A 24568-nucleotide genomic window follows, 5' to 3' on the forward strand; every position below is an offset into this window, starting at 1 on the left:
AAGAATGGCCCATATGCTGCTGTTGTATAGTCTTTAAAGATGTCCTGAGACTACAGAGTGAGGATAGGGTAGGGGTAGGCTGGACTTCTCTTTTTCTGTCATTCTCTGATGCACCTCATGTTCCCATAAATTAATTGTAGGGGAATAATGTAACTGCAAAGACTAAAAGGCTACTTGCAGATGGGAAAATAAGACACACACCCCCAGCAGAATAAAAAAATTCCTTCAGTAGCACCTTAAAGACCAACTAAGTTTTTATTTTGGTATGAGCTTTCGTGTGCATGCACACTTCGTCAGATACACTGAAACAGAACCCCCAGCAGAACCCCCAGCAGATTTATTGATGAAATATTGTAAGAGTGAATGCAGATACTGCAGCAGCATAACACTATTTTCAGCCAATATCACCCAGTGAAGAACCAGACAGGAGAGCCTTTTAAATCACATTGCAGTTAACTTCGACACTATAAAAGTATCCAAGCAAATAAAAAACAAGCCTGTTCCCAAGTTGTCATTACAACTCATTAGCAATGCTCAGAATTCAGTCAGCAAACTGTTAATGAACTCCCAAACTGCTTAGGTGCCCCACCACAATCATTATTATTTGAACCTTTTATTACTTTCTATGTGGATTCTCCTTCACATGTGCAAAAGAAGAGCAGTTGGACTCATTAACTATGTACAGGAAATGATATTCTAGTGATATTTTAGAAAGAAAGAAAATAACGGGTAGAAGGAGGTAGAGATAGTGGCTGGCAGGTGTATTAACATACCTTTCCTTAATTCTAATGTGTAACCACATTGAATTTGAATGAATGTGAAAATCCTGTACTTCATTTCCATAGCCTTTGCTGTCCTAATTTAACTAATGTTTATGTAGTTACATGGCAATTAGCTTATAAGAGAGGCTGGTTCTATTTGCATGGTAATAAAAAATTGTTCCAAAGAAGTGTCAAAACCAATCAAACAGACTAATGAAATGCTATGTAAACCATCTGCTGGTCACCTTTTCAATTAAGAAAAAACTAATGTAACAGGACGAGCCTAGCCATACATGTAGAAGTTACACATGTTTTATCTCTATATATACTGTTGATTTTAAGAATCTTTTGAACATATTTAGAATTCTTGTTAAATAGTTTAAAACAGATATTTAATGTTTAATATTTCTGTAAACCACTTAGAGGTTTTCTTACAAGCGGTATATACTTTTTCTTATAAATAAAGTTAAGTAAGCCAATATGGTGCACCTTCTAGGCAGGTTAGACCACACGTGAATTTTAGCTTTTAGTTTCTCCACAGCATCTTGTCATTACCGGTAGATGACCTCAGGGAGCACCCGAGACAGCAGCCTGTGTCCTGTTCTACCATGAAGCCAGGAGGCAGCTGGTCTGCACAACTCTGCTAATTTCCAAACACCACTGGAGTACACAGAGGAGACTGCCTAATGCTTATGGCTGTCTATATTATATTGTTGTTGTTGTTTTGTAAACCACTTTGGAATTATTTAGGTGGATGGTGGCATATATGTGATTTAAAACAAATAATTTACGCTATAACAATAACTTTTTTTTGTGGGGTAGAACTTAAATAATTGGATACTTCATTAAGCATCTGGTTGGCCAGAACACCATTCCCAACACACACATATACATATGTGCCTATATCTGTATCTTCCTGTGATATATTCTACACTGTATTTATCACACTATGGGAAAGTCCATTAAGTAATAGTCTGTTATTGTCTTATGTTGTATGAATTATGGAGGGCAGTGAGTTCTGCTAACTAAAATATTTTAAATTTTGTTTACCCAGTACATCACATAACTGGTCTCATTATGAGATGCTCTGCCACATCTTCTATTATTTTCTTATTTGTAGCTTATAATTAGTTCTCAGTGGTGTCATTAAAAGTCCTAGTACTCAGGCAACAAGCTATTATGTTGATTTTTCCACAGAGTGGTAGTGTGTACGCTAGAGGTCAGCCCAGCTAGGGACTTCATCTTCAGTCTCACTGCTTTTAATTTTCATATAAGCCAACTATCAGCATTATCTTATTAGTTTCAACTGATAAGCTTGGAAACTTTTTGCCTCCTTGAATATTTAAAGAAATGCACACAGAAGCAATTCCTCTTCCACTTCTTAAAAAAAAGTTTGATGAAGCATGTACTTTTTTATGGGTTTCAACTTTTGGGTGACATACAGAAAGAAGGTAAGGATTAATAGTGAATTTTAAAGTCTAATGAGATCATTCATTCAAACAGCTTTGTGCTTCCCACTTAAGCAGTGGCTGTGCCACCACTACTAGGCAGAACAAAAACCAGAGAGATAAGCAAGAACATTGAAAGGCTATATACACACATACATTTATAGCACTGAAGAAAAGGGCACATTAGTAGAGTCTGGTAACTTGTGCCACCACCCTCATGTTCACAGCACAAGTGAAAGCAACTTGCAATCATACAGGCCCATCCCCTGTCCCATCTAGCTGTCCCTTGCTGGTTGGGGCCAATGGAAGTTGTAGTCCAACAACATGTGGAGGACTCCAGGCTGAGGAAGGCTGTACCCAATGGCAGAATTCTCCACTCATAATTTAATCCACTTCATAAAATTTAAGAGTGGAAATCAAAGAACAGTTCTTAAAGTAGAATATGACAAAGGCACCTGATTCAAAACAGATTATACAAGCAAGCAAAACAAATCACATGCTGCAGAGTAAGATGAAACTTACGAGCCACAAGACTGGAGAATGTTCCTTGAACACTCTAGAGGCAAAAGGGTGTTTGAAAATACAGATCTAATGCTACAAACATGCAATCAGCTGTAGCTCACTGCTGCATATGGAATCCATGTCGAACTCAGTGTGTATATGAGTAACAGTCCTCAAAATTATCTTCCATTCATCTAAGATGAGTGGACAACTTTCTCCTCCCCCCTTGTCAATAGCCATACTCCCTTGGTGGTAATTTGATGGGAGTCTGCATGATGGCAGTGGGCAAGACCAGAGCCAAAAGTATGCAGAGTTGGAGCCAAAAAGGTGGGGCCATTCCTTTTCTACTACAGCTAGTTACTAACAATTCGTTCTGGAGCTCCATTCTTAACCTGAAACTGTTCTTAACTAGAGGTGTGCTTTTGCTAATGGGGCCTCTTGCTGCCACTGCACTGCCAGCACACGATTTCTGTTCTCATCCTGGGGCAAAGTTCTCAACTCGAGGTAACTTCCAGGTTAGCGGAGTTTGTAACCTGAAGCATTTGTAACTCGAGGTACCACTGTACCTCCTTTCCTCTCTTTCTGCTACCCCACCTTGCCTTGGTTTCCCCCACCACCACCCCACTCCTTGCCACTCACATGAAATTAGGGAAAGTAAGAAAAAAAATCCTAGTTCTTCAGACAATCTCACTTAGTAGTAGGTCATTTAAATCAAGTCTATTTATGTTGACCTGGAAAAAGAGAATGGAGGGAATGAACTCCTAGGTTCATGAAGAAGTTGAAAGCCTCCCAACTTTGAGCTCTGTACTCATTTATTTGAATCAGTTTCTAATACTACAGAGCCTGGATAAGGTCAGCTTATATCAGGCAACCCCAAACTTTGGCCCTCCAGATGTTTTGAACTACAATTCCCATCTTCCCCGACCACTGGCCCTGTAAGCTAGGGATCATGGGAGTTGTAGGCCAAAACATCTGGAGGGCCGCAGTTTGGCGATGCCTGGCTTATATGGTCATTTCAAGAACAACAGAGCCACGGGAAGCTAGGCAACAATTGTTTTGTGCAGGGGTTGCATTCCCAACCCACATGCACATCAGTGGAGCACGTGTAAGCCTGCCTCGCCCCTTTTCTGGCCACTTCCAGGTTGTGGCAATGAGCGCATGCATTGAACACACCTAAAACAGTTGTTGCCTGTATTGACTAGAGATAGCTCTGCCTCTTTTTACAGAAAGCACTAAACATATGAAGTGGGCTGTGAATTTGTGTACTCGGACTTAATAGAGTCAAACCACTACTGCAATACAAATTAATTAATTAAAATAACCCCACATGGATAGCACAGCACAGAGTTATTGTGCAGGATTGATTCCTTGGCATATTTTTTAAAAGAGAGGAGAACAAACATTTTTTCTCTTTTTTGAGATCTCATGTTAACGTGAAATTATATTATAGTTATCGTTAGTAACAGGAAAACACCAAATGCAGTAGTGTGACTAGTACTGCCAAATAATTTTTCAAGAGTGATATTCACAAGATGAATAAACAGCATTAACCAACTTGGTTCCCTCCAGATATTTTGGACTACAACTCCCACCATCCCTGACTACTAGCCCTGGGAGTTAGAGTCCAACAGCATCTGCAGGTCACTATGTTGGGGAAGGCTAGCATAAAAATCCTAAAAGTATTAACAAATATTTATCTTAACAGTCTTACCAATTTTTAAATCATCAGCCAAGCTCTCTTTTGTAAGACTAAGAAGTTCTTTTCCATCGATGTTGTTCCTTTTGAAAATCTCAACTACATCTTGTAAGCCATGTGTGCATAGCCAAGATGAAACCTCTTCTTCTGACCAGCTTTCTGCAAATATCTTTGGCTCCTCTATTGCTGACCTTTCTGGAGCAAATCAAAAGAAGATTTTACACAAGAACAACATATTTCAGGTGAAACAGCCCAGACTTTGAACTTTGCTCTAAACCTGACTCTCAGTGTACATTTACATGTTTTAGAAAGTGTTACTAGTGTCTGTGACTTGTTAGAAGGCAAATGCTGCTTTATTTTAAAAGGGCATGTCAATCAACCAAAGGCCTGGTTAAAAGGAACGTTTTTGCCTGGTGCCTAAAGGTGTATAATGAAGGCACTAGGCGAACTTCCCTGGAGAGAGCATTCCACAGACGGGAAGCCACTGCAGAGAAGGCCCGTTCTTGTGTTGCCACCCTCCAGGCCTCTCGAGGAGGAAACACACGAAGAAGCGCCTCAGAAGATGATCTCAGGGTCTGGGTAGCTTCATATGGAAAGAGGTGGTCCTTCAGGTATTGTGGTCCTCAGCCATCTAAGGCTTTATAGGTCAAAACCAGCACTTTGAATTGGGCCCAGAAACTAATTGGTAGCCAGTGCAGTCAAACCAGGATTGGTGTAATATGCTCAAACTGTCTTGTTCCAGTGAGCAACCTGGCCGCTGAATTCTGCACTAGCTGAAGTTTCCAAACTGTCTTCAGAGGCAGTCCTACATATAACGCATTACAGTTATACTTGCATTGCATTATTAATTTATTTAACATTTATAAGGATTTTCTGCAGTCTACATTCCATGGACTACAGCACCATGGAAAAACATGTCATGAGACTTTGGAAAGCCATTGCCAGCCAAAGTAGTCTAGTCAATATGGACCAATTATCAGACTCAATATAAGTTTATTCACATACATTTCATATAGATTGTATCTTAACACACGGTGATGTAAAGTTTATAAAGCACACGACAAAAGCATTCCTTTACTAACCTTTCAGAAGTTGCTTTGGTTCAAACTGCCAGATATTGACAGATTTATCCATTGACCCAGTAGCAAATAGTGGCATATCTGGTGCAAAGGCACAAGTTGTAACATATCTGGAAATAAAAGTAGCTTGTTAGATACATTTCACATTTTACATATCACATTTTAACTATTCCTCTTGGCTAATATAATGGAAACTGTTATGCTAATATCCTACCTGGTATGCTGAGTCAAAATGTGTAAGATGTTCCCAGTGTTCTGCCAACAACAAAATAGTGTGTATGTTAAGACAAACAAAAATACAATTATAATCAATAATCCTACTGGAAAATGACTACTGGAAGTTTCACAATCCAAAAAAGACAGATGTAAGGAATGTATTTAGAGATGTTTACAACTAAGGACAAGGTAGTTTGAACACTTTTCCTGAAATTACAATACTGTAGAATCATTAGCTGTGGCAGAAGAAAATTTTATAAATGCATACACATCTCTCATTGTCCACTTACAGAATTCTACCACTTAATATTACAGATGAGCTGATCACTTAACATTTTATTTTATTTAATCACTGAAGATTATTTATCTAGGATTAAGCCACACATGAGAAAAAGCAGGACCTGGAACATTACTAGAATTATGCTACAGAATAAAGAGCTTGTGGTTAGCATACTTGGCCACTAGATGTTACCCTTCACAAACATATCTAACATTATTTTATAAGAATTACCTTCCTCTTAATAAAAATAGTATCTCTAAGCAGTATTTTCAGAAGTCACAAGATTCAGTTCCCAAAAGAAACATAGGACATATACCTCCCCAAGTGATGCCTTCACATATGTTTTAACCATAAAGGTTTACGGCACAATAAATCTGTGAGTCTAAGTTCCTACAAATGCCTTCATTATTTCTGTAACAGACTAATGAACATACCCTCTAAAACAAGTGCGGAGAACATTTTTGACCAGGCAAGCCAAATTTTTATCTTCCCCTAACCCACAGAGATCAAGTTTGATAGGCGGTCACCCATTTGTCAATCATCTGATGCTATGATGGCATCAGGTGACTGATAGATGAGTAGTCCCACCTAACTGTCAAAGTTGGCCTATGGGGAAAGTGGTCTGCTTTCCCCCATAGAGAACATGCTAGTGAAGCAGCACCCAGCAGAATTGAACCCTCCACTCACCAGTTCAATGCACCTGGCTGCAGGGATCTGCTTTGCCACCATATTCTGTGCAAAGGAATGCACTGGTGAAGCAGATCCCAGCATAATTGAATTGCTGGGTGCTAGGGTCATATTCCCCAATTAAGACCAAATCTTAATTGCTACTCATTGTTTGTTTCTCTCCAATTCTGATTCTAAACCATGACCCCAGGGTCAGACAACACAATAACTCAAGACTCTGGCTTGTTATGTCCACAGCAAGGTAGCAGAAGTTTAAAAGCATGGTTTAATGTGACATATGAAGTAGTTAAAAAAAAAAGAGAGAGGTATTTCCTTCTCCAACTCAATCTTTCCAAGTTTTGATTGGATTATAAGATACTTGGGAGCCCAACTCTATGGAAAGGACATGAAAAAAATCAGCTGCCTCACTTGAATTTCTTTGGGTCAAGATTATTACAAGAAGTACCTTTAGCATATTTATTGTTCAGGTTCAAACAAAATTATGAAATAAAAACCTGAAATCACAGACTGATAATATTCAGAGGTTGATACACTGGTACACAATAGCACCATTTACTAGGCTGACTTTAAGATGTAAACAAGACAGTGAGCTATTACTGTACACTGAACATTTTATTATGTTTGCTTAGCTTCTCAAAATGAATAATAAAAATATGTCAACAGCCCAACCTTATGCCCTATTTTGTCTTCAAGAGTAAAGCCTCCATCTAATTGCAAGAAGTCCTGCACCACTGAAAAAGCTCACAATTCATTTACTACATTGCTATTCTTGCAAAATTATGATTAATATCTTACATACTTACAGTTTCAAAAATCATTACTGTTTTGTCCACAGATCTGGGAAGAAATAAATTAATTTTTTGTATGTAAGAGAAATGTAACTGAAATACAGCAACATTTGCCTCGCGACAGAGATAAGCAACAGTTTTACATGCAGTACCAACTCAGTAAGTCGCAATGCTAGTACTCATATTAGAACTCACTGTGGTACTCAAGACAGTGATTCAGATTTTTTTCACCTTATGCTAACATATGGAGCTCTATCTTCCTTTCAAACTTCAAGAGAATGAAAAAAGGCTGGTAGAATAAGAAAGGTGTTGGTAGCAAGCTGTTCTAAATGCCAATGCCTTGAGGATCCAACTGAGTATCTAATAACCAGTAAAGGATAATCGCCTCTGCTACACGAAGCAACAGCATTTCCCAAATGCATTTAGCCTTGTATTCTGGATAGCTTTGACCTGATCCTCAGTTGAAGAGAAGTAGTAAAAGAGCTGTCTGTGCTCCAAATTTTGGCAGATTCACCAAAAGCAACTTGAAATACTACAGAATGAACTATCTGTGGAGCCACTTCTAAATTCCTCCTTTCAATTGGAGATTTTTTGGGGGGGGGGGAGCGCATGAGTCTGAGACTGACTGCAGCCATCACAACATATTTTAAGTGTGATGTGCAAATGTGGCCTTTACCTCCAGAAAAAAATGTGGCATTTGTATGTATACTTTAGCTTACAAACCTTTTAAAAAGTGTAGGGGAATTGGCCCATTTTGGGTTGCAAGGGCAGTATAAATGCTACACATTGAGAATGGCAAGTTTCATTATTTTAAATAGTGCATGTCCTGAAAGTGTGGCACATGTTAAAATGAACTGCGCTCAGGGACAACATGCAGACCCCTACATTTTCATAAAGTGATACTGTAGCCATTATGACATCCTATATAGGCCCATCTTCATTAATTTGCAATGGATTTTAAATTATATAGGAAGAATTTATATAATTACATACAAATAAACTAAGAAAACAAGTAAACAGAGCACAACTAATGTAAAATTGAATAATAAAAATGAAGCAAATATTCTTACCCAGAGACTAAAATCTGCCCATCACAGGAAAATGCACAAGCCAGAACTGGGGCAGTGTGTCCTTTTAACGTATATTTACATTTCAGTTCAAGGCCTACACATTTAAAAATGAACATAATTTTTAAATTCAAATTTGGGAAGGTTGTCATTTGATACTACCATTCACCCAGCCTTCAAATATGAAACTACTTAAAATTATGACAGCTTGGCTATGTTCTGCGTCTTGACCTGCATACCTGGACAAGCAACAAGTCTCCCCTCTAGGAAGGAAACAGTACATTTTAAGAAGGCAGCCTTTTATTCCAACTTTAATACCAGTTTTCATTCACCCAAAACGATCTGACATCCCTATGAAGTAGGACAGAAGGAACAAATAGAGGCATGCGTATGTGCTGGCTTGGCAGTCTAACCCCACACCATAGGGAACCTAAAATGATGGTTCTTCATTAACAAAAATTCTTTTATTTAATTTAATTCTCCAGAATTAATGGCTGAGGTACATTACATGCTCTAAGACTGGGTTAGTACACACAGAGAGGGGGCATGTTCATCGCCTAAGGAAATATGACATATACAGAAGACATGCGAGAGCATTATTATGCCTGTAACACTTCACAGTTCCCCATTTTCCATTAAAAAGGTAGCTAGACAAATTGTAAAGGCTGTTATTTGTGATTAAGGTCTCACAAGTTTCCACAGTATCACAGAGTATGCAAAGATTCACTCAAGTGGGTTTTACTATTACAGTGGTTTTGCTTGGAACAATATTTATTTCACTGTATCCATAGTTTAAAGACTGGGGAATACACAATATTCAGGTATTCATTTCTAGGGGAAAACACTGTAAAAGTCCACATCAAAGGTCTTGAAACAGTAAAATTTAATAGTCTCCCACACTGCAATTCTAGAAACTACTAACGCTATTCACTAAATTACTGTGGAATATTTTATTGCTTCATGTTTTAAAGCAACAAGACACCCAGTTTTATGGTATGAAAATCATATTGTGCTATCAGAATATTAACAATATGCAAATATTTGCAGAGCATAGTACATTTCAGTATGCTGGAAGAAAAAAAAAGCAGGAATGTAAGGGATATATGGGGCGGACTGCAAAGCTACTTTAGCAACAACCCAAACAATCCTTTGTTTAGCTGAATGTGTTTCAATATATTGCACAAAGCCCTTCAAATCTTTGCTTCAAGAACTTCCTGGCTTTCCACTGTGTTATGACAAGATTTATGTTCTTCAGCATAGCTTTTATATGTAAACCATGGTTAGGTAAAGGGAACCCTGACCATTAGGTCCAGGCGTGGATGACTCTGGGGTTGTGGCACTCGATCTCACTTTACTGGCCAAGGGAACCGGAGTACAGCTTCCGGGTCATGTGGCCAGCATGACTAAGCCGCTTCTGGTGAGCCAGAGCAGTGCACGGAAATGCCATTTACCCTCCTGCAGGAGCGGTACCTATTTATCTACTTGCACTTTGATGTGCTTTTGAACTGCTAGGTTGGCAGGAGCCATGGTTTTACACATGCTATAAATCTAATGTTTATGTAACATATAAAAACTGTTTTAGTATATGAAAACATATTGAAGAAAGCTTTTTAGACTCAAATTATCTTCATACAATATGAATCAACAGAATAGACATCAGGCACTGAACAATGCTACTCAACCAGTCATTGTACACGGTGCAGCATTAACACACAGCTTTAGAAAATACCTCTTTGTTTTTAACCTGCTGTCCCAGTTTTACTGTTTTCATTGCTTCTTACTGCTTTCGGTGTATGATATTATTTTATATCACTTTTTATCACTGTAAGCTGCCCTGAGCGCTCCCTTTACTTAAGGAAATGTATACTTAGCATCTATGCTGGATGAATTGTGGAGTGGACTCCACCAACATGGAGGCCCCTGCTGTAACCACTGAAAGTGTGGCAGTAATCAAGCACAGTAAGGGCCCCAAATGGGACATTATGGGGGAAGTGCAGGGCCAGCAATGGAGCTGCTGAACCCAAAGCCACCTTGATTCCTGGAGAGGGGCATAATCTGGCTGTCCCCCCTCCACTTGCTGGAATGAGCAGCAGGCTTTCAGACACAGACACGGAGTCACACCTCAGTTCCATCCAACTACTCCCAGTCAGTGCTTCAATTGCTCCTAGGGCACTCACTGTTCACTAGAAAGTGACTTCCCATTGTTTTGGAAGTGCCCTTTCTTTCCTTTTTGCTTTGTGCATATAGTAGCCTCCATCATAACTCTAATCACAGAGCCAAAGTCACCTGTGGCTACCCTACACTAAGCAGGGAGTTGGACTAGATGTCCTTCAAAGTCCCTTCCAATGCTCTCATTCTATGTGGATGGTACTGGTTGCCAGTTGGATACTTGTAACTAAGAATGGTAGCTTCATTTGCCTTGACGGCATGCATCTATTCCACTCAAACAGACAAATCTGTAATTCAGGTCAGCTACTGAGATGCAAGTCTGTGGTGAAGCCAGAACTAACCACAGGATACCATACCATATCAATATTGCCTAATGGCATGGCCCTTAATAGCAGTAATTTCCCAGCATTTTGGAGCTTGAGTGAACATGGAAATTCTATAACACAGCATGTTAAACTGATATTTTTTGTTAACTGAATATTTCTTACTGTTTGAGCAGAAACAAATTTAAAAGCAAAACAGTATGAAAGCTAACAATTTAGTGTAAGAAAATATTGTTGTTGTTGTTATACATACCTGTATGATCAGCGAGTGAAATAAGCCATATCTTAATTGTGCTGTCCTGACCAGAAGATGCCATTAGGAAATAGTGAACATCTTGCTTATTACCTGATTAAAAATATTTTTTAAAAAATGTATTAGAAACAAAACAAAGCAAGATTTCATTTTTTAAAAATTAATGTGCATGTAAATTGGACACACACAATTAGAATTTCTTTAAAATGTTTCCTAGGTATTACGGTAATAAAAAATACATTCTAAAACTTCTGTATATATGTGCCATTACTATGATCCTAAAGTCTGTAGTCAAATAAAAACATGCCCTTAGAAAATTGTATATGAAGATGCAAAGGGTGGTAATCTGTATGGAGAATATGGAGAGTTCCTGTGTTATGCCCAATTCAAGTCATACAAACTGTTTGCCCATAATCATGTGGGCTCAGCATACCTTCAGAAATTCCACCCATATAACTTCCCAGCCCCGACACATACACTATTAACATGGCACAGAAATTAACATACTGTACATGGTAAGGAACAAGTAGATGTCATTCACCCCAATCCTAACCACTGTCACTTAGAAATAATTTCTGGTTTTAATGAGGCTTGGTTCTATATATGCATGATTCCTAGAGTTTCTGAGAATTTGAAGTTACAGAGACCAGTGCAACTGAGCACTGCCATCAACTGGGAGGATTGCCTGGAAGGAAAGCAGAGCTGCCTAACAACAAAGGGTTATTAAAATAGCCCTATAGCTACTGTAGAAAACTGGTCTGGAGCACACAATGAGTGGTATTCACCTAAGGTTAATTCGGAGTAGACCTGTTGAAATTAACAGACTTCCTTAGTCACGTTCATTAATTTCAATGATCCTCCTCTGAGAAAAATTTAGTTGGGTACCACTCAGTAGTTTCAGTGTGGTGGGATGGGAATCACGTCTGTAGGTTAAAACGTCCCAGGAATTTGTACAGAGTTGCAACTAGAGAGAGATTACCGTTTATTTTTAAATATTCCTCAGAAAGTCTGTAATGCAAACAGACTTCATTCCAGTAATCCCCCTTGGGAAATAACTCTTAGCTTCAAACAAATTAAAAAGCTGGTAAAACTGGGATATTTAGGATATATTATGCACACTTTTCATTATCAGTACTCAAATTGCTGTGACTAGCCATATTCTGCAGATTTTCTTGTCACTTCTGGAATCAATTTGCAACCCACCCTTTCTTTACTTCTGATTTTTTTCAGAGGATATTTGACCATAAACAAAACAGGGTTTCACAAGTGAAACACAACATATTTGACATGAAGTGACAAGATTTTCTTGTCACTTCTGGAATCAATTTGCAACCCACCCTTTCTTTACTTCTGATTTTTTTCAGAGGATATTTGACCATAAACAAAACAGGGTTTCACAAGTGAAACACAACATATTTGACATGAAAAGAAGAAAGAGTTATTTATAGAACACATTAAATTCTAAAAAGCCAATTAGTAAACAACTGCAGGGAAAGAAGATTTGCTGTAGCTGGCAAGATGGAAAAATGAAGAATAGCTTTTAGTAGTTTTCCCAAAAGGTGAGAAAAACACATCTCTAGTGAGTGCATCACTGTCAAAATCAAAGGCAAAAAGATATATAATGACTGTATACACGTCAAGTAACAAGCAATAAATTCCTATCAAATTCCTATCAACAGAAAATGGAGATCCAAGAGAAAATTGTCTCAAATAAATCTGCCTATTATTATACAGGTATTCTTAGCTACAATAAAAATAATAAATCAGATATTTACAACACAAGTCTTCAAACAAATACACTGAAACATGATAAAGATCATTTAAGTGACTTACAGAGCAGTCAAATGGATATGGTACCAATGGGAAGGAAATAAACTACACCAGTTCTAAAGCTGTACCATGGTTTCATGATACTCATGTGCATGTCAGTGGGTTCTGGATCAAGCAGATGCAAGGCTGCCCCCCTCCCTCAACCACCACCACCAGAACCCTGTTGGTAGTATATGTAGTATATATAGGCCTACAGAGCTTTCTGTGGGTGAACTGGGGGGGGGGGGTCCATATAGCATAAATGCCTTTCTGTTGAATGACCTCCCTCTTCAGTAGCAGAGCAGGATTTGCACTGTCATTACAATTGCAGACTTACTATAGCTTCCCTAATAGTATTTTAAAGCAAAGTATTAATCTTCTAGGAAAGATAGTTGGGCAGAATATGTACTTAACATAATTTAAATAGTATGGGGAAACTGTCTAAATTGAAAATAATATAAAAGAATTATCTTCGTATTACTTTGAATCAAAAGTTTAAATAAAAGTTGTTTTGTGGGTTGTATTCTAAGTAGCATTTTGGACAATTTCCACTCACACAATAGAACTTTCCCCCCTTCTCTTCTCCCTAGATATGCATATCCTCCAACATTTCCCTGATGAAAATAGGTATGTCCTATTCAATAAAATAATAATATAATATTTTATTTATATCCCACCCATCTGACTGGGTTGCCCCAGCCACTCTGGGAAGCTTCCAACATATATAAAAACATAATAATACATTAAACATTAAAAAAACCTTCTCTATACAGGGCTGTCTTCAGATGTCTTCTAAAGATTGCATACTTATCTGCTTGGCATTACTCTATACCCATAAGCATTTCTCTGATGAAAATACAGTAGGGACATCCTAAGGAAAAGCGGGACATGTAAATCCAGGACTGTTCCTGGAAAATAGGGACACTTGGGGGGGGGGTCTGGATATGTTCTGGGGTTTCCAACTCTCTGGAGCAGATTTGAGGGTAGTACACAGCGTGCATGCAGGGAAGAGATGTCATTCCACCACTGCATTTATGAAATTAATAACTGGTAAATATGCCAACAATTCTATTTGCATTATTTTAGATTGTAAGAACAACTATAAAACTTTACACAATGACAAAAACAATCCTTTGTAGAATAACAGAATACCAAAGCTGAAATCCGATGCAAACTACCTGGAAGTATATCCCACGGACGCAATGAGACAGAGGGCCAAACTAGATAGAATAATACTTTTATTTAATCCTGGGTGAGGGGAGCAATTTGCATTAGGATTACAACACATGATGAGCGGAGGCTTATTCCTTTCCTCACCATTTATGCATCACACACAAAAGTAGATACTCAGAGCTGGGTTGGGCAGCAGCCTGATCCAATGCCTTGAGAACAGGCAGATTCATTTCATTGCCATATAAAAGCACTGTCTCCAGTCTTCCCAACATAAGGGGGAGGGAGTGTAATCTAGACAGGGTCCACTTTACACCAATTTACCACCATTTTGATATGATCTAAAACAGGATATATACAAACTTCACTTACTGTAAGTTCAATTTCTATGTTAGATCCCATGATAAACTGCCAACATTTTTAAACAGTAATAGTATGAATATTGAAGTAGAAACTAATGAAGCGTTCTCAAGGTTTAATCAGATGGGAGATTAAAGAATTCACCTTAAAATATCTTAAACATCCTAGAGTTTCTGATTTTCTTTTGTTGTTGTTGTTGTTCTATGTAACACCCACTACAGAAAACAGAACCTTTAAGATTTCCAGGATGTTGCAACCACAGGCAACCCCTCTCTTCCTTACATCCACACTCTTCTATGCCAATGCCTCATCTCAGTGTTTGTTTTTGTAAGGCTTCTAAAAGGGTACACACAACTTTGTGTTGTCCCCTTTCAGCTAAACTTTACACCAAGTATTAAGGAGTATTCAGGGAGAATCCAGATTGCACCATACTTTTTTGTGTACAGACTGGGCACAGTACCTAACTGTTATGTTTATTTTTAAAAAGCCCCAAGAAGGTTGGTATCCACTCTAATCCCTGAAACCCTGGGCTCACAATGAACACTTGAAGAAGAGTTTCTCCATCACCCACCTTCTCTAGCAGGCATAGGCAAACTCGGCCCTCCAGATGTTTTGGGACTACAACTCCCATCATCCCTAGCTAACAGGACCAGTGGTCAGGGGTGATGGGAATTGTAGTCTCATCACATCTGGAGGGCCAAGTTTGCCTATGCCTGCTCTCTAGTATAGGTAAATCTCTGAATTCTTCTCTCTCTCTTTTCCTAGGTTCTTTGATTTATTAACCTAATCTCTGTGCTACCCCTCACATTGCCCAAACTCCAGAATGACACTTACTATAGCCTTAAACATGAGTATATTCAGGATCACTTAATACAGGTAAGTTATGGCTAAAATAAATGTTTGTAAATATAAAACACATTGGTGAAAATTAAACTAAAAAACAAAACAGACCAAGCAAGATTCAAGTCAACTTATTCCTGCATTAACTTCCAAGTTCTATCGCGGCACTACAGCTTGCAGCATTTCTTTTAATATGGCAGGTGGTATTCTTTCACACAAGAGTGTTTCAAAAACATAAAAAATAAAGGAAAGGTTCTAGCAATCGTGAATTTCAATATGCTATTAATACCTCAGAGGAAGGTTCACAAAAGGTTCCAGTGTTAGGTGATGCAGCTTCTGTACTCTTGTGTCACTTAACCTCAATATACTAGTATACAATGTTGCAGCCTTACAACACAAACACACACCTCTCTGCTCAGAAGTAAGTTTAATGGGCCTTACTCCCAAGCATGCCTATATAAGATTGCAATCAGGGAGAGCAATCTAAAATGGGATTGCAGGGAGAACAGAATATGCCATGCTGGCCTCGTGCCAGTAGGGTAGAAAGGGCGGCGGCAGCATTCCCCCCCTTTTTTATTCTGTTCCTCCCCCGCCCCCTTAAAGCAATTCCCTTCTCATTGGAATTTAAACTGTGCCAGCTACAGAGCTAGTATAATTTGTCCCCCATTCCAGGAGCATGAGAGTTCTTTTGGCATGCCCTCAAAATGCCTGCTCTTCACATCCCTACTCTCCCCAATGTCTAAGATGCAACACCAAATAAGAATTAACTGTTGAGACATGCTGTGTTAGATCTCCGTCTTTGGTGGGAGACATCTCTCTCCAGCCTCAGAGACACAGAGAGATCCAATGCATTCGTTGGCTTCTGGGATGCTCCCCAGGAACCAGAGGACTGCAACGTTAATGTTGAGATACATGACACTAAACTTGAGCACTATGAGAAATTCCATAAATTCTTAGAATAATTCGCCTTATCACATTCTTTCACACAGAGCCTAGATGGTCCAGTTCTATGCCAGTTCTCCAGAGCTTCCCTGACATCTCCTGCCTACCGCCATCATCATGCCAAAAGGGCAACTGAAAAGAAAGGGAAAAACTCTGAAGCATCAATACCACAGGCATCAATGACAAAATCAATCTGCATAAGAGGTAGGGCTGGAGAAGAAAAAATATATTAAAAGGATTTATTTAAATAGCAAGTTAACTAACCAGAAGCCAGTTTTGAAGAAAAGTCACAGCAGGTGACTCCAAGATCATGAGCTTTCTCATTATACAAGCACTTCATTGTCTCATCCCAAACAGTTAAATCTCCACATGATGATCCAGTCACAAAGAAACTTGCATCAGGAGCAAAGGCACAGGCTACCAAAGAGCCATCTTTAACACTGCCAGATCTGAAAGAAAAGAATAAAGGATCGTGAACTTTGTAAAATATTACAAGCCTGATAAAGTAAGATAAGCATGAATTAAACCAATTCTGAAAAGAATATAAACAATCTAATGCAAAGCAATTTTGCTGGCACCTTATGCACCTACAAATATACTACAAAGGCACAGATAAATCATCTAACTATGAAATATCAAGACCTGCCTGTTGTCTATTTATTTACTTCCAGCAGGATATGGCTGTGTTTAGCTGCAACATTAAACTATGATTTAGTATTACAAGAATGAGCTTCACTTAGCCTTGAGCCTGCTTCACCTTTCTTCTCTTCTCCTTAGGTACAGCTGGAAGGACTTTGGAAGCTTCAACTTCAGTTTTAAATAAACCAGTTTAGCATATTGTCTGTTCCCTAGAGTGTTTAATCTTGGCTACAGCTAAATGAGACAAGCCAACTTTATAAACTATGGTTTGAAATTGTCCTCTTTCAAGAAATCATACCTAAGACTAACTAAGGAGTCAGGTAACAGCAACTTGTGGTTAATCTAAACAAAAGGGAAAACTTCCTAATTCTTATTTGGACGTACATCAGAAGAGAAGGAGGAAACATGCAAGTGTGAGGCTTACTGTGGTTTGTTCTCATAATTGTGAACCAAGGTTTATCATTATATCTAAACAAGACCACTGAATCACATGAGCTATAGAGGAAGAAAGCTGATCATTCTTTAATATATTAATTGCATAATGAAAACAGATTTGAGCTAAATGCTAACTACATTATTCCAAAATGCAGAATTTCTAGCAATTTATATTTTAATGGGACCCATAAGCACCAGAGGGTACTGAGACTTGTGGATTTAGAAACAAATTACAATATAGCATGAAAGAAGCTGAGGGGGAAACCAAGGAATCCGAGATGGTTTTTGGATCTATACAGAACTTACAACATATTAATAATAAAAGGTAAAGGTAAAGGGACCCTGACCATTAGGTCCAGTCGTGACCGACTCTGGGGTTGTGCGCTCATCTCGCATTATTGGCCGAGGGAGCCGGCATATAGCTTCCAGGTCATGTGGCCAGCATGACAAAGCCGCTTCTGGCAAACCAGAGCAGCACATGGAAACGCCGTTTACCTTCCCACTGTAGCGGTTCCTATTTATCTACTTGCATTTTGATGTGCTTTCGAACTGCTAGGTTGGCAGGAGCTGGGACCAAGCAACGGGAGCTCACCCCGTCACAGGGATTTGAACTGCCGACCTTCTGATCAGCAAGCCCTAGGCTCAGTGGTTTAACCCACAGCGCCACCTGGGTCCTATAGCCCTCACAAAAAAACAAAAACCTGTTGCACTGTGAATTTCTGTGTCTCATCAATAAACACAATGGGATGCTTATTGTAATTGTTTTGGTAGCAGGTATCTAAATTGCTGCGACGTGGGTGGCTCTGTGGGTTAAACCACAGTAGAATAAAGTCTAATGCCTTCTTCCGAAGACAGAGATGTATCTAAAAGTACTTTAAGAATGTAAAATTTGTGTGATGTCTGTCAAGTTCAGGGGCGGCTCACCTGTGACCCTCCAGATGTTGTTGGACTACAGTGTGCATCACCCCCAACTATTGCCTAAGCTGGATGTGGCTGAAGAGAGTTGTAGTCCAGCAACATCTAGAAGGATACAGGATAGCTACTCCTTTTTTGTTACGGGGCCTGACGTACTCACCGGTACACTTTAAAAGACTGAACATTCCAAAGATTTACACTTCCATCAGCTGCTCCTGAAACCAAGTATGTGGAATTAGGGGAAAATCGACAAATCCTTACAGGATGCCTATAGGGGTGTTCCAATACTGCCAGTTTCAGTCCATTGTGAGTTTCCCACAGAACTGTGTTGCCATCCGTAGAACACGAAGCTAAAAGGTTTCCAAAAGGAGAAAAGCAGCAGCAATGAACAGCATATGTGTGGCCTCTTAGTGGTGAGTAAGGAAGCTCATCAAAACTGCTTAAAGAATACAGACGGATAGATTTATCCAGGGAACATGTAGCCAAGTAAGAAGAAGAGAAGGCACAGTAGTTGACATCATCATTGTGATCCGTCAAAGTGCAAATTAACTTCACCATTTGGTCATATAAAGTGACCTGCAATAAAGAAGAAAAAGTTATAAGCATTCATATATGTCTAGATTATGTTCCCTTTTATTATCAGACATTCTGATTAGAAAGTAAATATTCATCTTTACCACAAAAAATTCAAAAAGCTGAAGATACAAACCACTTTAAAAATTGTATTTTACAGCCCAAGAAATCTTGAACATGTGACTCCAAAAGGTGCACAGCATAAATCATATTTCCTAAATGTAGACACTGTCACCAATGCAGAATACATACCGGTATTTATTTGCAAAGACATCTTGTTCTTGGGACTGCAGCGCAGAAAAGAAACTCACTTCTGCCCTATCCATGGGCCACTGATACCACCTACCCAAGGAGGAACACCACAGCAAAAGGAAGACCAGCTGGGTCCCATTTATCAAGCAGAGAAGGAGCAGCTGAAAGCAACTTACTTTCCCCTCCAGGAAAAAACATTCAGCTCCAACTTCCAGTTGCCATGGGATTACAGAACAGAGGGAAAGCACACTCTGGATCTATCTAAGGCAGTGTTTCCCAAACTTGGGTCTCCAGCTGTTTTTGGACTTGGTAGCAGGACCAGTGATCAAGGATGATGGGAATTGTACTTTAAAAAAACAGCTGGAGACCCATTTGGGAAACACTGATCTAAGGGCTGCTGGGTTATGCATTTGTACTACCTGCCTAGACAGTATTAAATTTCTGTATTGCTGACAGTATTAAATTTCAAGAGCTGGTACCTGAATTTGCTTGCTTTCCTCCCCATTCATTTTCTATCATGTATAGGGATAGCAGAAAATTCCACTCTAAGCAGACAAAGGAGCAGAAATTGCAGCACTCTGCATGTTTGAGGTCAGGAACACACATTAGGCATGTGAATATGATCAGTATTAACTATTTATTTTTTAGCCTGGAAATGATACATAATTGACTACTGATTCCACCCCTCCCCCCCCCATTTTCTGTAATTTTGTCTGCATATAAATAATAATAATTTGCCTTTATATTGAAACAGTGTGGAATTATGTAGTTTTTGCCAGAAGCTGAACTGTTCTTCCTCAAGCCAATTTCTCATTCTGAGATGTGCCATGATTAAATGCTGCATCCACGCCAAAATCCTTCCACATAAAAACCTAGACACAAATGCAAAATGTTCTTGCCTACCTAGCCTTCTTCCTCACATACTAGTCCCCTTGCCCCTTGCCCGCATTTAATCAGGTGAGTCCCTCCCACTTACATTCCTAAATGGTACTGTCCAAAAATAACTAGGTCTTCTCTTAGTTCTGTATTTGTAGAAGTGGGAATAATATTGAGCCACTTTACAGGAATGTTGCAAGTAGATTTGAAGTTATGGGTGTACACAATTCTACAATTTTTATTTTAAAAAAGTCTAAAATCATGAACAGTAGCAAAAAAGAACAGCTTTAATTTTCAATACCTGTGACAATAAATGGAATCCTCTAAGCAGCTGGAGTATACACACTTCTTAAATAATTCTTAAATACTGGCTTGGATTCTTCTGGTATGTTGTTAAAATCTAGTCACAGAAGCCTTGCTGGAATAATAAAAATAGCATAAACATTCAAAACAAATTATGGGTCATGTACCTTACCCAGTTGTACAGTACATATACTCATGCATCATGTGTTCCACACGTCTTGTATGTGTAATTAATTTGTACAGTCATTTATCAACAATTATTTAGATGGCACAGTAATATCAATCAAACCTGAAAACCAGAATACCAAACTTTGATGAGTACTTATCAGACCACCTGATCATGAATACTGCCTCTGTTTCAGCTATGATCCATACAGAATCATTTGCAACTTCTTAAATAATTCTTAAATACTGGCTTGGATTCTTCTGGTGGCGCTATGGTTAAACCACTGAGCCTAGGACTTGCTGATCAGAAGGTCGGCGGTTCGAATCCCTGTGACGGGGTGAGCTCCCGTTGCTTGGTCCCAGCTCCTGTCAACCTAGCAGTTCGAAAGCATGTCAAAATGCAAGTAGATAAATAGGAACCGCTACACGGGAAGGTAAACGGCGTTTCCATGTGCTGCTCTGGTTTGCCAGAAGCGGCTTTGTCATGCTGGCCACATGACCTGGAAGCTATACGCCGGCTCCCTCGGCCAATAATGCGAGATGAGCGCGCAACCCCAGAGTCGGTCACGACTGGACCTAATGGTCAGGGGTCCCTTTACCTTTACCTTTACCATTTAAAGAACTTTACCTGTGAGTAAAGTTGTTTTTAAGCCCAGTCCTATGCATGTTGACAAAGTGTTGAAGCTAACTAAGAAAACTTGCTAGCCTAGGAGGTAAATCAGACGGAACTCTGTGAACTTAGCTGTTGTGTAAACATACTTAGGATTGCACTGCATGGCACCCAAGTCTCCCTCCTCCTCCCTTGTTACAGGTGCCATGTGCTTTGAAATTACTATTACAAAACAGAAAGCCATCTCTGTAACTGTAAGTAGTATATGATAAGACTCTGAAACACATTAAAGGTAAATTTGGAAGGTTATTTCCATATACCACGGAGAGAAAAAGACGAAAAGATAGTACAAAGTTCCATATATTGAGCATATGACAGTTTGTATGGATAGATGCGTATTTAGAAATAATTACAATTCAAGCAGAAATACACATCCCACCACAGTGGGGGAAGACTGACTATTCCCCCCTCAATCTGCTGTCCGGATTTTAACTGCTGATGGGCAACTTTTTACAGCCCAATCCTAACCCCTTATCTACTCAAAAGGAAGTCCCACTGAATTCAATGGGGATAAGTGGGGCCAGGACTGCAGCCTACGACTTGTCACAATCTCAAGCGACAAAACTTTGTGCCGGTTGCGGTAAAGCTTTTTACTAGTGTCCTCATTTCAGGAATATGCACTTTTTTCACTCTACATTTTGAGCTCCTGAACAAGTGTGCTTTATGCGAACAGGCTATTTGTTGAAACAAAAAATAAATAAAAAAATCCTTCCAGTAGCACCTTAGAGACCAACTAAGTTTGGCTATTTGTTCTCATCAACCTTGAGCACCTGTGACGCGCGCTGATATTCAAATCAACTTCTTTATATTTAGTATAAGTATCAGTCAGCGACGTGACCCCAACAGAAACATTACCGTACACACACACACCCAAAACAACAGCAACAACAACACACCCGGAGCCTGACTGGCCAGGCTTTGAGCGGGCGACGGAGGGCTCAAAACAGCCATCCGTTTGAGAAGAGCCCCCTTCCCCCTCACGAGGCTCTGAGGCGCAAACCTCCGGCTCCCCCCCCCCCGGCGGTGGGGGACGTAGAAGCGTAGAGTGAAGCGCCTGCCTAACGCCCCCTAACTGCTCCGAGGAGAAACAAAGTGGCGACGCCTGCGCAAACGACGCCAGGCTTCTCCTCTCACAGTCACACACACCCGCTGCTCCCCGTCACTACGTCGCGCGCGCAGCAACCCACCCACCCGCCTGTTCAAACTTGAGCGTTCGGTGGCGGCGGTTGCAGGTCGCCCCGCTCCCTCTCCCGCCCGCTCTCCCATTCCTTACCTCTTGTCTTGCGGCTGCGCCGAGGGTTCCGCGTCTTCCTCTTGCAGCCTGCGCGAGCTTGTAGCTGACGGAGCACACACCACTGTGGGCCGCGAAGGTCACGTGCGCGCTCGAGTGCGACACAGGGGGAATTCCACGCCCACGTCGCCTTCCGTGTCCCACTGGAACGCCTGCTCACCTGCGGCCTCGTGACACGCCTCCAACTGGAAGGCGGAAACTGAGGGGGGGGGGGAGAATTGGCGAGCGCTGCCTCCTTTTCGACACGGCCAAGGAGGGCGGTGGTGGAATAGCGTTTTTTTCTCCCAGGCTGTCGCCTTCCTTGGTCTCTCTCCGGCCCCCACCTCGCCATTTCACGCTTGCTGCTGGGGGTCCGGGGGTGGGGAGAGAAGGATGCAAGGTCTCCCAGTCTAACGCGCAGGCCAAATATTACATTCCTTTGTCAACTTCCTGCACAATTAGCGCGAAGCCTGCCGGAGGTTTGTCATCTCCGGATAATAGAGGACAATATTTTTCACATGATAACATGGCCCGACATTGCCATGTTGTTTTCCATAGGCGTACATAGGGAGGGGAGCAATCACGCTTGATCTGACTACAGGTGTGATGGAAAACCATGCATTGCATCGCATCATGCAGTTTACTAGTTGCTATCATACCGCTATACTTTATTTTCTATATACCTCTCAAGCCTTTTATCCAGCTTGCTCAGCGTCTTGCTGTTCCGAGTACTGTACAGATTAATAAGCAAACCAAAGTCACAGTTGGAGGTGATAATATGTGGTTTTGTTAGATGGGTTGCTTTTTTGGCTTGACATAATTGTTACAGATTTAACACATCTGTAAAAAAGAAATGGCTGGTTAGGATCTGATTAGATTAAGAACAGGAGAAGAGCCTTAGCATCTCCATTTCCCACAGTGGTGAAACAGATGTTTAGAGAAGGCCCTCAGGCAGAAAGTAGTGCAATGACACTATCGCACTAAAGTTCCCCAAACTGGTACAAAGATATGCTACCTATGATCCTGGAGAATAGTACACAGTGATTATGACTAGTAGCAATTGCCTCATGTCTGAATTTTTCTAATCCTCTTTTTAAAGCCATGTAAATTGGCATTCAACTTTGTGCTGTGAAGTGCTTCCTTTTGTCAGTCCTTGTCTCCCCCCCCATTTGTAATATACACCAGTCATAAAGTTATTCATACACAACTGTTCCCCCCCCAATCCCCCCTAGAAGCACCAAATATTTAATTACATTTAACTTTTAAATCATTTAAGTTTTAAAACCAAGGTATCATTCCAGATACCTGGGTCGCGGGTGGCGCTGTGGTCTAAATCACAGAGCCTAGGGCTTGCCGATCAGAAGGTCAGTGGTTCGAATCCCCGCAACGGGGTGAGCTCCCATTGCTCGGTCCCTGATCCTGCCAACCTAGCAGTTCGAAAGCACGTCAAAGTGCAAGTAGATAAATAGGTACTGCTCCAGCGGGAAGGTAAACAGAGTTTCCGTGCACTGCTCTAGCTTTGCCAGAAGCGGCTTAGTCATGCTGGCCACATGACCCTGAAGCTGTCTGTGGACAAAAGCTGGCTCCCTTGGCCTATAGAGCGAGATAAGCGCACAACCACGGAGTAGTCCGCAACTGGACCTAATGGTCAGGGGTACCTTTATCATTCCAGAGATTGCCACGGGACCTCAGAGGCCTATAACCACGTTTTGTCAGTGTTACACTTGTAATGAAACCATGCCATGTTGATTAAAAAATAAGTGATTTTCTTGACTGTTCAACTCCAGTACATGGGTTCTAAGTTTGTCCACTAAGTCCGAGAGTTGTAAGATATAGATCCCAAACAAGTCTGCATTTAGAATTGTCCAATACCTTGCAATACGGTAGTAAGCTGTGCAAGTACATGAGCTGCAAGTACAAGTTTTGTTCCCTCAATGTATGTAAACAACTACAATAAGCAGTTGCCTGGGTGCCTGTGGTGAGTGTCACTTTCAGGCATTTGGGGAAAACATTCTGTTTTCCAGGTGAGCCATGTAAGTGATACATTTCAAAACAACTTCCAGAGGAACAGGTTTATTATA

General features: G+C 40.2%; 1 protein-coding gene across 5 annotated transcripts in view; it reads right to left on the bottom strand.

Moving 5' to 3' along the window:
* Window positions 1-23605, bottom strand: part of WDSUB1 (WD repeat, sterile alpha motif and U-box domain containing 1) — a 45261-nt gene extending 21656 nt beyond the window's left edge. For 3 of the 5 annotated variants that reach the window (XM_035132113.2, XM_035132122.2, XM_035132104.2), the window contains exons 1-10: window positions 22491-23603; window positions 20381-20497; window positions 18539-18954; window positions 16654-16838; window positions 11269-11361; window positions 8527-8620; window positions 7472-7505; window positions 5700-5740; window positions 5489-5595; window positions 4422-4601 (exon numbers count right to left, since the gene is read on the bottom strand). In XM_035132113.2, the coding sequence (XP_034988004.1) occupies window positions 4422-4601; window positions 5489-5595; window positions 5700-5740; window positions 7472-7505; window positions 8527-8620; window positions 11269-11361; window positions 16654-16838; window positions 18539-18936 (1132 nt within the window). In that variant the 5' untranslated portion in view covers window positions 18937-18954; window positions 20381-20497; window positions 22491-23603. Of the gene's footprint in view, window positions 1-4421; window positions 4602-5488; window positions 5596-5699; window positions 5741-7471; window positions 7506-8526; window positions 8621-11268; window positions 11362-16653; window positions 16839-18538; window positions 18955-20380; window positions 22468-22490 lie in introns of those variants that run through there. The other 2 variants (XM_035132131.2, XM_060280051.1) reach the window with 2 other exon arrangements.
* Between the last annotated feature and the right edge of the window lie 963 nt (window positions 23606-24568).

Source organism: Zootoca vivipara, chromosome 1 (assembly GCF_963506605.1).
Source record: "Zootoca vivipara chromosome 1, rZooViv1.1, whole genome shotgun sequence".
NCBI classification, from domain to species: Eukaryota; Metazoa; Chordata; class Lepidosauria; order Squamata; family Lacertidae; genus Zootoca; species Zootoca vivipara.